The sequence below is a fragment of the Ictalurus punctatus genome, chromosome 9, assembly GCF_001660625.3.
Source record: "Ictalurus punctatus breed USDA103 chromosome 9, Coco_2.0, whole genome shotgun sequence".
Classification (NCBI taxonomy): Eukaryota; Metazoa; Chordata; class Actinopteri; order Siluriformes; family Ictaluridae; genus Ictalurus; species Ictalurus punctatus.
Genome location: NC_030424.2, coordinates 23,365,553 through 23,377,778, shown reverse-complemented (window position 1 = coordinate 23,377,778; position 12,226 = coordinate 23,365,553). Strand labels below are relative to the sequence as shown.

The window sequence follows — 12,226 nt, the reverse complement described above, 5'->3', positions numbered from 1 at the left end:
TGAACTTGGTTGAAAATCTCTATCATCATGCTTGTAATGTGTTTACACAAGTACCCTTTGTGTTATAAGTAAATCTGCAGATAGATTGTTTGACTACACCTTAATAACATTTTCAGAGTGCACTGAAAAGCCAGTCTTTACCATTCTCCCTCATTCCCTCTCCACCTGGCTCGTTAAATCACAGTCAGCCATTATTTGCATGCTATGCCTTAAAGGACGTAGTTTGATTTGCCTGTCACACAAACGTGGGTAAATCCACACCCAACGGCTATGCACTGTGGACTAGCCACACATTTTAAAACCTTGGAAGTAAGCCTCAGGAGCCACAATGGCCGCCATTCAATTAAGAAAACTTTTCAAACGGTTCAATTTTGTCAAATTCTTTTCTGTGCTGTTGCTCGGAGTGGTGTACTTGACATATGTCCTTATTGGAGGGGTCATTTTCTGGAAGCTGGAAGGAGACCAGGTAATGAGTGACATTGCTCGGCTGGAGGTGAAGAAAGAAAAAATGCTCCAGATTTATCCATGTCTTGGACAAAGTGGTCTGGAGGAACTGGGAGACGTGAGTTATGAAAACATTTTTTTATAAAGATAAATAAAGCAGTAAAACAGCGTTAGTTCATTCAGTCTTGCCATTGGCTCACGCTGTGGTATTTTATATCCTTTATTCACAGTGGTCACCAACTTTCTTCCTTGAGATCTATCTACCTTCCTGTAGGTTTCTTCTCCAACCAAAATCGAACACCTTTTTTAGTTTACCAAAAACTTCTTAAGGCAATTATTAGACAGCCAGGGCGGCATGATTATGGTTGGAGCTAAAGTCTTCAGGAAGGTAGATCTCCAGGAACAGGGTTGGTGACCATTGCTTTATAACATTTAACAAAAGTATAATGGGTATTGGCTTAGATTTTCAAAATGTCTGGTCTGGTCTAGATGTTTTTTTTTATAGGTTGATTGATATCAGACTGGTGAATTTGATCAGTTGCTTTTAAGTACCTGATGAAGTGGCCAAAAACCTAAAGGCCTGTATTTATGTGATGATGCATATATGAAAGCATATGTCTTATGCAATATTTAGGTACATAGATGCACTTTGAATCAATCAGGCTTGTGGTACTTACTAGTGGAAAACACAAACAATCCTAGACTCTACCACTCCCTGTGCTCAAGTCAATACTCAAACTTCCATGCAAATAGACAGTAGATGTATTTAGGGCAAGGTTCGTATGCTCCTCATACAATGACACAATAGAGAGAATTTAACATATAGACTAGTGTCTATAAAGTCTCATGCTCAAGGTTAGGTCACACTGCATATTTCATGAGCAACTATAGTGTTCATTGACTCTCAAGAACCCATTCAAAGTCATTTGCACCTAATAGCTTGTGGCCATAGACCAAATGTCTGCATATTAAGGCTGTCAATCGATGAAAATTTTTAATCGAACAAATTACACGATGTGCTGATTAATTAATCAAATTAATTGCAATTAATCTCACATCAATTTTGGCTGAGAAATTACTCCCAAAAGACCTTGTGCCTTGTGATTGGAACTGGTGTTGCATACACGTTAGCGTTCAAAGCGCAAAGCAGAGTTTGATCGTCGCCTCGCTTCATGCTCGTCACTAAGCAACTGCATGCAAGGTAAGATGACGTACAGGTCTGGGGCGGGGTGCATTAAATGCAGTAATCATTTTAACACTTTATTTTTTCTGTAATTACTCATACTAAATTATCATCTTAAATCGACAGGCTGGTCAAAAGTGAAAGACACAAACCTATGTTTAGTTCAATTAAAGGGGAAAGTACATTATACACTACAATAGGTAAAGAACAGAAGGGAAAACAGCACTAAAGCCTGGTTTTATTATTTATTTATTTTTGTATTATTTTTACATGAAATAATTGTACATGCTTAGAACATTTAGAAAGCTACAAAATAGTGTTTATTATTTTTAAAAGATAATAATATACACACAATGTATTATCAGTGATCCGTCCTACCGTACTATCATGGTTGCTGCGGCCACAGTTATTCAAGCTGTATCATATTTACATGCTAAATTATATTCATTTTCTATTTACATACTGCAACACAATATGAGCTGGCATCAAGCTAATTTGAATGTTGTGGAGTCAACACCATCATGTTTTAATGTGCGTTGCATAAAAAATGTACAAAACTGTGTAACAAGAGTATGCATCATAGCAAGACTGAATTATGATCCATTCTAATTCAGCAAATTGCAACAAGCAAATCCAATGTTTTGACAAACTCACATAATTAATTTTTTAATACATTTCTTACCATGTAGAGCTCTGGCATGTCTCATTAGCAATTCACACAACTCAGTAGTGAATCGAGGCTGTATAATGTTTTTAGGTGCTACTTTTTAGAGTCTGAGTCTAATAAGTCAAGTAAACTAATACTGACCCCCACTGTATTTGAAAACACACCTACACTCAATTTTCTTTAAATGAACTTCCCTGTAAATAATTTCTTAGCAATTTCACAAAGAACACTGGAATGCTAAGTATAAGCTCAGTTTGTCGTCTTACAAATGTATCACCGTCCAAACTGCAAATATATATTATGGTTCAGTATGTATCATGGCGGAAAATGGTAAATATTGGAGAATAACGTGGTAATGTGATCATCAATAGATACAGAACCTGCATTCTATGCAAGATAGCTAACTATTATGGTGTGTTTTGATTGGTTAACCTACTGTTAAATAAATCACAGAGAATATGACAGTGTAAACCCAGGCTCAAATACTGAAATCTTGCTTGTATATACATGCGACGTCCTGCTAATGTTAACCTGAAAGCTAGTTTTCTAGCAGTTACCTAACTGGCTAACTTCTGTAATAGCATATAAAGTAAACTAAGCTCAGAGCATAGCATCACCAGGGTAAAGCGGGTGGAAGTGTGGTAGGGGTGTAGAGGGATATAGGGGTACGGCGTATTCATGAAATTAAATATCATGAATATTCATACAGCCTTGCATACATTATAAAATGGGAAAATGTGTAGAGATGAATTTTATTTGCTTATCACATTTAACAGTAGACATTGTCACAAAGCAGATTTACTGAGATGAGGAAGAATCCTTCAATGGATGAAACTCATCCTCTTCTTGGTGACACTGGATAGAGGGCTTATAAATCATTACAGTATGCAATTGTAGAAGAATGAAGGTAAAGTGTGTTGAAATGATTTTCAGTGTGAGCAGATATGGATAGGAGACCTGGGAGAAGCCTGGGACAGTGTTTATGATTACAGCAGCAGTTCTTAGAACAGGCGTGTCAAATGCAAATTCTACCTGGGCATTTTTGTGAGGTCCTGAAGAGATTATTTATTTTTTTTATTTTTTTTTTTAAAGTAAGTTTATTTTAACTTAATTTATTGTCTGATTAACACAATGTTTCTGAGATTTGTTTAAGCATATTGTAGTAATATTATCTACATGAGCTTCAAATGAGAGACTGGAGTCTATAATCATAACAAGGTCTTTCACTGCTCCACATGATGTAACTGAAAGGCCATCCAGAGTAACTACATAATCAGAAAGCTTACTTCTAGCTGCCTGTGGTCCTAGTACAAGTACTTCTGTCTTGTCAGAATTAAGTCAGCATCCAGTGTATAATGTTCTTTATATATTCCTCAACTTTATTAAGCTGCTTTAGGTCAACTAAAGTCATCAGCACAGCAGTGGAAGCTAATACCATCTTTATAAATAACTGGACCTAGAGGTAGTATATTTAAGACAAAAATCAGAGGCCCTAGAACAGAGCCAGGTGCAATTCTAAACTTTTGTATGCACAGAGTCACCATTTACAAACTAATATCCATCAGTCATATAAGAAATGTGCCAGAAAAGAGCCATTCCCCTTAACTGCAAAAAATTCTAATTGTCTGTGTAGAAAGCTGTGAACCATGATAACAAAAGCTGCACTGTCATTAAGTCATTTACATGTACCTTATCTGGCTGACACTTTAATCCACAGTGATTTACAGTTGAGACAGGATATAGGATACTGTGCAAGGTTAAAGGCCCAACCACTGCAGCTTGGTTGTGCTGGGATTTGAACTCGTGACCGTCTTAACCACTGAGCTATCACTGCCCTTGTACATCATGAAAAAAGGAGACAGAACCCTGACTAATGGCCAGAAATAGGGCATTTACAACTTTAACCAATGCCATTTCTGTATTGTATTGAGGCCTAAATCCTGACCCTATGCAAGTATCAGTTTAGCTCTTGAGCTACAACATTTTCTATGATCTTAGAGATAAAGGAGGAAACCTGTAGTTTGAGAGCTGATAATGATCACGGTCAGGTTTTTATCAGTGGTAAAGAGGGAGGGAAAGGAGTGTAATATTTTTAACGGCGGTTCGATTGCATCTGGTATTTGTTTAAAGAAATATGTAGGTATCGGGTGTAGTAGATAAGTTGATTTTGAAGCGGAAATAAGTTAAATTAATTCCGTGTGTTGGATAGGGGAAAGGATTGTGATTGCTGTACTGATATAATTATATTAGTCTCTACAAAACTTGTATGATATTAATACTCAATGAATACATTCTATTAATGAATTTCCATACCCTGCACATCATAATAAAGCATGATGATGATGATGGTAAAAGGTCTGCACATATATAACGCTTTTTTAACCTTACAGTTCTACAAAGCGCTTTACACTGTGTCTCGTTCACCCATGTGCACACACACTCACACACCAACGGTAGCAGTGCTGCCATGCAAGGCGCTAGCTTGCCATCGGGAGCAACTTGGGGTTCAGTGTCTTGCCCAAGGACACTTCGGCATGTGGAGTCATGTGGGCCGGGAATCGAACTGCCAACAACCCGCTCTACCACCTGAGCCAGAGCTGCCCGATCATGATCATGATTATGAGGAAGATAATAATGATGATAACATTGGGAGAGTCTGGCATCGCTTATCAGTCACACATTCGTAGTTCAAAATACAACTGCTGTGCTCATGTGAAAAACCACACAGATATTTAAATGCACTTTCCAATGCAAATGAGTCAATAGAGTGGCTCCCCTAGTTCTTAGAATATGATGGTTTGAAGTCTGAAACAAGCATATTCAATAATGTTTGTATTCTTTTAACATATAGCTTTAGCTGAGGGATTGATAACATCATTGATGTTACAAATAAAGATGAATGTTTCCAGGTCTAATTCAGCTAAAATACTTTTTCTGTTCTATAGTAATTTTAATTAATAAAACCACAGCATACAACTATGCAGATAACACAATAATGCACATGCATCAACATTATGATTTACCAATACAGTGCCAACACAAAAAAAACAAACAAAAGTTTCAGTGTGCCAGTGATATACTGTATAATATAATAATTCAATGTTGAATTGCTTCTCATCAGTAATATTATATCAGTCCTTGAAGCAGTAAGGTGACTAGTAGTTTTAATAGGTACCTCTTTTTTGGAGGTATGCAATGTATTGTCAATGTAAATGTTAGAATGAACCATAACGTTTACCAAGTTTTGGGAATTGTTACAGCATTTTGTTGATGTAAGATGGTACTTGGGCTACATTCTAGTGTTATGTCTTGGTACTAACTGAGGAAAGAAATTGATTATGTTAGAAGTGAAAATAGGCTATTATAAATATTTTTGTAGAGCTAAAGATTTAGCTTTGAAAGTAGATAGGGATTTTAGATCAATGGCGACTCAAGTACAATTTTTATTATTATTGCATGAAAACAATTTGTAGTAGTAGGAAGTTATCTATTTGCTGAAGACTGATGTGTTTCTCTGTATTGTGTTTAAGTTTATGTTGGACATAACTAAGAATGGGATGAGTCTGAAAAGTAACAAAACAGCCGGAGGTTTCTGGAAGTTCACCAGCTCGGCAGTGTTTGCTGCCACCGTGGTGACAACTATTGGTAAGTCGATGCAACGGGATTGATCTTGTATGTTGCATGTTTGAAAATATGAAGAAGAAATTAAAAAAAAAAAAAATTCATTGTGTTTTCATTAGTACAAGATATTAACCCTTTTTTGGCTTAGTACAGCCTAAATAGCTTGTCCACATGAATATTTGTTGTATACTAGCAGTTAAAATACACATGTTGTTGATTACCATTGTGACTGGCTATGGGTACTGTTCTGTTCTGCAAAGGCTATGGAAACATCACCCCTAGTACGTGGACCGGTCAGATGTTTTGTGTGATCTTTGCCATTTTTGGAATTCCACTTAACATGGTGGTCCTGAACCAAGTGGGCAAGTACATGCTGGCCATCGAAAGAAATTTCTGCACCTCGATTGCGAAAAAGAGCAGCTACCAGGTGAAACTTCAGTCCATCCATAATATTTAGCATCTAACATTAAGTGACAGTCTAAATAAATTTCAATAAATGAGCAGTTTGAACAAATAATAAAAACCTGCTAATGTAAACAGATTTCCATTTTACATTCAGCTTTTGTGCACATGTTTCTATTCATTTCTCAGAAATGTGTTCTGGTGTCACTCCACTTTGCATCATTCGTTGGCTCGGCAGTCCTCTATTTGGTGGTCCCTATGGTATTTTTTAAGACATATGAAGGCTGGACCTATGCACAGGGCATCTACTATTGCTTTATCACACTCAGTACAGTAGGCTTTGGAGATTTTGTTGCAAGTAAGATTTTGAAATCCACACCCACATACACAAACTACAGAAACATCACACCCACATACTGTACACAAACTACAGAAACATCACACCCACATACTGTACACAAACTACAGAAACACCACACCCACATATTGTACACAAACTACAGATACACCATACCCAAGAGCTCATTTACATATGTGCTTCTTCTCATTTTCTCTTTTCCATCATACTCTGCCTTTCAGATTATAATCCTAACATTGATTTCCCTGACTGGTATGGCTGCATCCTGGGAGTTTGGATATTTTTTGGCATGGCCTGGCTGGCTTTACTGATCAATCACACTATTGATCTTCTGGGGCACTTAGAAGCTTACCTTAAATCAGGGAAGACAACTGATAAGACAAACAGTCCACAAGACCAGGTGCTACCCGAGACACAACAGAAAGAGCCGGATGAAGAGAAAAAAGATGATGGCTGTAAATGATCTGTTCATACAGGACAATTTGGTTAAGGCCAACACACACACACACACACACACACACACACACACACACACACACACACACACACACACACAGGTTTACAGACGCAATGTTCAATACGATGTAAAAAATCTCACTTAGTTTCTACAGTCTGAACACTTAGTACTTAAGACAATATATATATATATATATATATATATATATATATATATATATATATATATATATATATATATATATATATATATATATTACAATACATTACATTATACTGTCCACATGCTCTTTGTCCACAAAGATGCATCACCTAGTTTAAAAAATGCATAAACAATGAAGGATCATTCCAGATTTTGTATTGTTTAGTCCAGCCCATTTTTCTGGCTCCCCCTTATTATCTTCCACTACATTAACTGTGTTCTTACCACTAACCAACAAAATGGCTGCATCTCTCTGACACTCACCAACACATTTACATAAACTACTAAATAACTTGTGGTCATATGCGACTTCATAGTTATTTCTGCCTTCCAGTTACAAGTTGGAATGTCTACAACTATTTTTGGATTACAGTATATTTTTAAAGGCTGTGTGTGAATGCTCTTTAAGATTTTGTGGATATTCAGCACCAGTAACAGGACTAGCTGATGACGTGTATTACCAACAATATCCACTAGAGGGCATAGCAATTTCAGCTATTCTTACATCCTATTTAACTCCTAAAAATGAACGCTTTTTAAGGTTGAACAGAAAAGCTTATTTTTCTGTGTGGCAGTCAATGTGCAATATCAAATGTTCATTTTACACATTATTTCTTATTTTATTATAATAATTAAGAATTTACTATTTATAATTGTGCTATACATTTTATTAAATGTGTATATAGATAGATAGATAGATAGATAGAGAGAGAGAGAGCAAGAGATAGACAGACAGACATACAGACAGATACATGTACACACAGGAAATAGCAATAGTTTTATAGAGACAGTTCACAGTCTCTGAAATGGCCAATCCCATATATATCATATTCAACCACTCAGTTAACAAACAACCGGCTGCACAGCACTACTGCACATATAGCTTCTGGTATGTTTGGAGTATTCATCTTCAAGAAAAAAAAAATCTTAAAAACCACACGCACTGACATGTCAATGAAAAGATTCACTTTGTCATCGTGTAGGAATGTTTCTTTGAGATGTATCTCTTTTGTGAAGATCAAGTCTTAACAATAAACAACAAACTTGATGCAGAATTGATCATTCATTCATTTGATTATTTATTTGTCCAATGAAACGATTCCACAGAGTTTAATGCTATTTTACACAATGATCAACACTGTGTGTTGCAGAAAGTAAAGTATCATATGAAATTCAATTCACCTGCAAAACTGTGCACACTGAGATCAGAAATTCCACTGCTCACGTCCCACAACTTAAGAGAGTCCAGACGGAAATCCACTCCAATGGACACACAGCAGGACAGGCTGCATATCTGCATCCGAGTGACATGTTCATAACACTGTATTATGACACTGTATTACACTGTATTAGAATAATGACAATGTATTATTGACTAACATATAAAGATGGCATTATGGACATTCATTTTCCATCAGGATGAATCAGCATTGCATCACATCAGGCAGCAGGAGTACGCACACTGCACAAAAGAGAGAGAAAATAGGTTACTAAGTATACTTTTATCGTACAGTGGTTTAAAAGGGTGTATACTGTGATCAGAAAAATGCAGCCAAGCTCAATATCCAGTAAGTATTGTCTCAGAGTATTTGCTCCAGGCAATATATCAATGTTCAAATGTTTTTGCATGGCAGTTGGCAGTTGTTGAAGAATCACATTGTGCCACATATGTAATGAACTCAGCTGATGGTATGTAGCTATCCAGATCTGTATCATAGCCACTTTACCAAACATGTTGTCAATTTTTAACACTTTTAACTAGAAGCAGGATTATGATACATGGGTGCAGTGTGTAATTTTAACATGCACTTGCTGCAGCCCATACAATATTCCTGCGAGTTAGTGCTTATACAAGTTAGTGCTCATAAGACTAAGTATAGATGTGTTTGTTGTATTAGAGTAGCTCAGCACTCTCTCGTACACTCAGACACACACCCACCATTATTTCAGCCTATCATCTGATCCTATTCTGGGGGTCAGTCCTAACTGTTTATTTTTCGCAAGTCCTCTTCCTCTCTCTAACCAGTCAGGGAACATAATTTAAGTCAACAACACCCCCCCCCCTCCCATCTCTCTCTCTCTCTCTCTCTCTCTCTCTCTCTCTCTCTCTCTCTCTCTCTCTCTCTCAGTCTTACGTATGTGTGGGTGTAAAGATCCAGAAAGGGACTTTCCTCACACATTGTTAATTACAAAACAGATCATGCTATACAAATGAATCATTACTTATGAAATACAACAACGTTATTGTTCAGTTATCCACTGTAAAGCACATTGTTTAGTAACTACAGTGAAAGTAATTGGAAAGGTATATCATTACAAGAATGCCACAAGAGGAATGCGCTATCACAAACATGAGCTCACAGATGCCTGTGATTGGTGAGTGTCATTTTGATTGACAGGATAGAGAGAGTATGCAATCAACCCCCCCCCCCCCCCCCCCCCCAAAAAAAAAAAAAATTGGTTCAGTTTTTTTTTTGTTCGCGTAATGCAAAAATAATGACCCATAAAAGTAGTTCCACTATATATTATTATAATCCCCACGACAAAACAAATTATTTTAATTAAAAATCCCTATTGCACATATTAATGGATGACCAGTGCCCAGAACAAATTCAGTGACTGTCCCTCCATGATGGCAAGGCCACAAAAAATGCAAAATACATGAACTAATAAATCACACTAACCTCAGTTTCATGCTCTGACCTCAAAGCATGGTGATTCTCTTATCAATGATTAAACAATCTGAAACTGTCTGCTGTGCACACCATCACAAGGTCATCTGTTCAGTCCACAGTTGACGTCTCTCTTCTTTTGCCTACACATACATTATGCTGTGAATGCAGAATTCTGCTTACTCTTAAGGCAAAATTAATAAGACAAATAAATTTAGTTACATTTACATTGCCATTTTTAATACAACTAAGCTGTGGATGGTTAATGAACTTGCTCAAGGGTCTAACAGCGGCTGCTTGGCAGTGTTGGGATTTGACATTTTGATTGGTAGTCCAATGTTTTAACCCTTGTGCGTCAATTAAAAAAAGTTACACATAGGTCCATAGAGGACAAAAATGTCCATGTCAAAAAACTGTCATAGAAATATTATATATTACTGTTTTTTTTCCGCTTTCACTGACTTCGATTTTTTTTTACCAGCATCACTTCTGATCATAACTACCAAACATTCATTCATTTTCAGAATTTTAACCCTTTAAACACCAGTTTCTTTACATAAAATGCAAAAATCTTCAAAGCTCATTAACCTCCTTTGACTCATATACATAAGGTGGGATTTGTGATTTCCAGTACAATATCATTTCTTTCTTTCAGACTGTTCACAGACACATAACATTTTCAGTACACACATACAAACCACAACTCTGATATCCATACAAACACACACACTCACACACACACACACACAAGCACACCCACACAATTATAGCAACATCATTCACTCAGGTCTGCAGCGCTCTATAATACAGCAGAATCAGAAAAAAGGAAAAGCATGTATTTTCCCCAGAGGCTAAACCTGAGAAAATACTACACATTTCAGAATATATATATATATTTTTAAATCAATGTTTTGAAACCTTGTAAACAACACAGAATGCATGATTTTGAATTCATTATAGTTTTAACTTGAAGTCCATAATGAAAGAAAAGTGGTTAAGCCAACTGTTCTTCCTGATCTATACAGACTTACTAATTGTTCCTAGACACATGACACAGGTATGATCTGTCCCTTTTAGCTAAAAAAAAAAAAAAAAAAAAAAAAAAAAAACCCTGACAACATAGTTTCAAAATGACAAGAGTGCAGATCCATTTAGGAAGTTATTGACATTCAGCCAGCTTAGCTTGCAAGTACAAGCCTCTCATGAATTTCTGACAAGCTCAGACAATTCTTTCATTTCCTTTTTAAAGCTCAGAATTTTATTGGTCTTATAGCATAGTGGTAAAGCTGTTACACACCAAACAAAGCAATGAGGCATGAAGATGCCTTTATATATTTATACAAGAAACACAAGTTGCCTTGTTGCTCATCTACGTCCCCACTGTATGTACTATGATAATACTGTAATCACAACGTAAGTCATTTTACATAATGCCTTAAAAACAAAGCTAACAGAAATTAAGCTTTTATTCTCCTGCATGAAATTTGCATACCAGCACTGTGGCAGGTGCTTCATGCACACACACACCTTTCAATTGTGGATAGACAGAATTCCTTGGAGTGGCTGTGACTCAGGTGGTAGAGCGGGTTGTCCACTAATCTCAGGGTTGGTGGTTTGTTCCTCGGCCCCTCCACATGCTGAAGTGTCCTTGGGGAAAGACACTGAACCCAAGTTGCTCCTGATGGCAGTCTAGTGCCTTGCATGGTAGTTCTGCTACCATTGGTGTGTGTGTGTGTGTGTGTGTGTGTGTGTGTGTGTGTGTGTGTGTGTGTGTGTGTGTGTGTGTGTGTGTGTGTGTGAATCATTGAATGGGAAACAGTGTAAAGCACTTTGCAAAACTGGTTAAAAAGCGTTATATAAGTGCTGACCATTTCCCATTTTCAAAGATCACTCAGTTGATGTGTCTGCAAGAGCAAGAGTGTTGAAATAGTTACATAGTGTCTCACTGAGTGTTTGAAACGTGTACCAGCACATAACTGGAGGCTGAAGGGAAAACAAACATGTACCATTGTTGTCATAACATTGGGGCCAATATCCAGGTGGTAGGCAGAACTTGTTTTTGTAGGCTTGAAAAGCCCTCTGGCTGGGTGGAGAACTTTATATAATTGTTTTGTTTTGTTTTTTTGAACGACTTGATTTGTACTGTCAGTTGAGGCAAGAAAGTCTGAGCATCATAGAACAAATACAGCTGGTACAATTGAACCTGTGGCCAATGACCTCA

The 12,226-nt window shown here is 36.9% G+C and overlaps 1 protein-coding gene and 1 long non-coding RNA gene across 3 annotated transcripts; one reads left to right on the top strand and one right to left on the bottom strand.

Annotated features, from left to right (window-relative positions):
* The first annotated feature begins 241 nt into the window (after positions 1–241).
* Positions 242–7,305, top strand: kcnk17 (potassium channel, subfamily K, member 17). Its single transcript, XM_017476603.3, has 5 exons — positions 242–562; positions 5,825–5,939; positions 6,176–6,342; positions 6,507–6,675; positions 6,897–7,305. Exons 1-5 carry the CDS (start codon positions 329–331, stop codon positions 7,136–7,138), a joined length of 927 nt encoding a protein of 308 aa, XP_017332092.1. The 5' UTR covers positions 242–328; the 3' UTR covers positions 7,139–7,305.
* A 1,155-nt stretch (positions 7,306–8,460) lies between these two features.
* On the bottom strand, positions 8,461–11,875 carry LOC108269535 (uncharacterized). 2 transcript variants are annotated; one of them, XR_008396987.1, is made up of 4 exons: positions 11,533–11,875; positions 10,018–10,148; positions 8,714–8,795; positions 8,461–8,627 (listed from the first exon to the last, which is right to left on the bottom strand). It is a non-coding gene; the product is annotated as an uncharacterized LOC108269535 (long non-coding RNA). The 2 variants fall into 2 exon arrangements; XR_001813487.3 differs by having other exon boundaries at positions 8,461–8,795.
* Between the last annotated feature and the right edge of the window lie 351 nt (positions 11,876–12,226).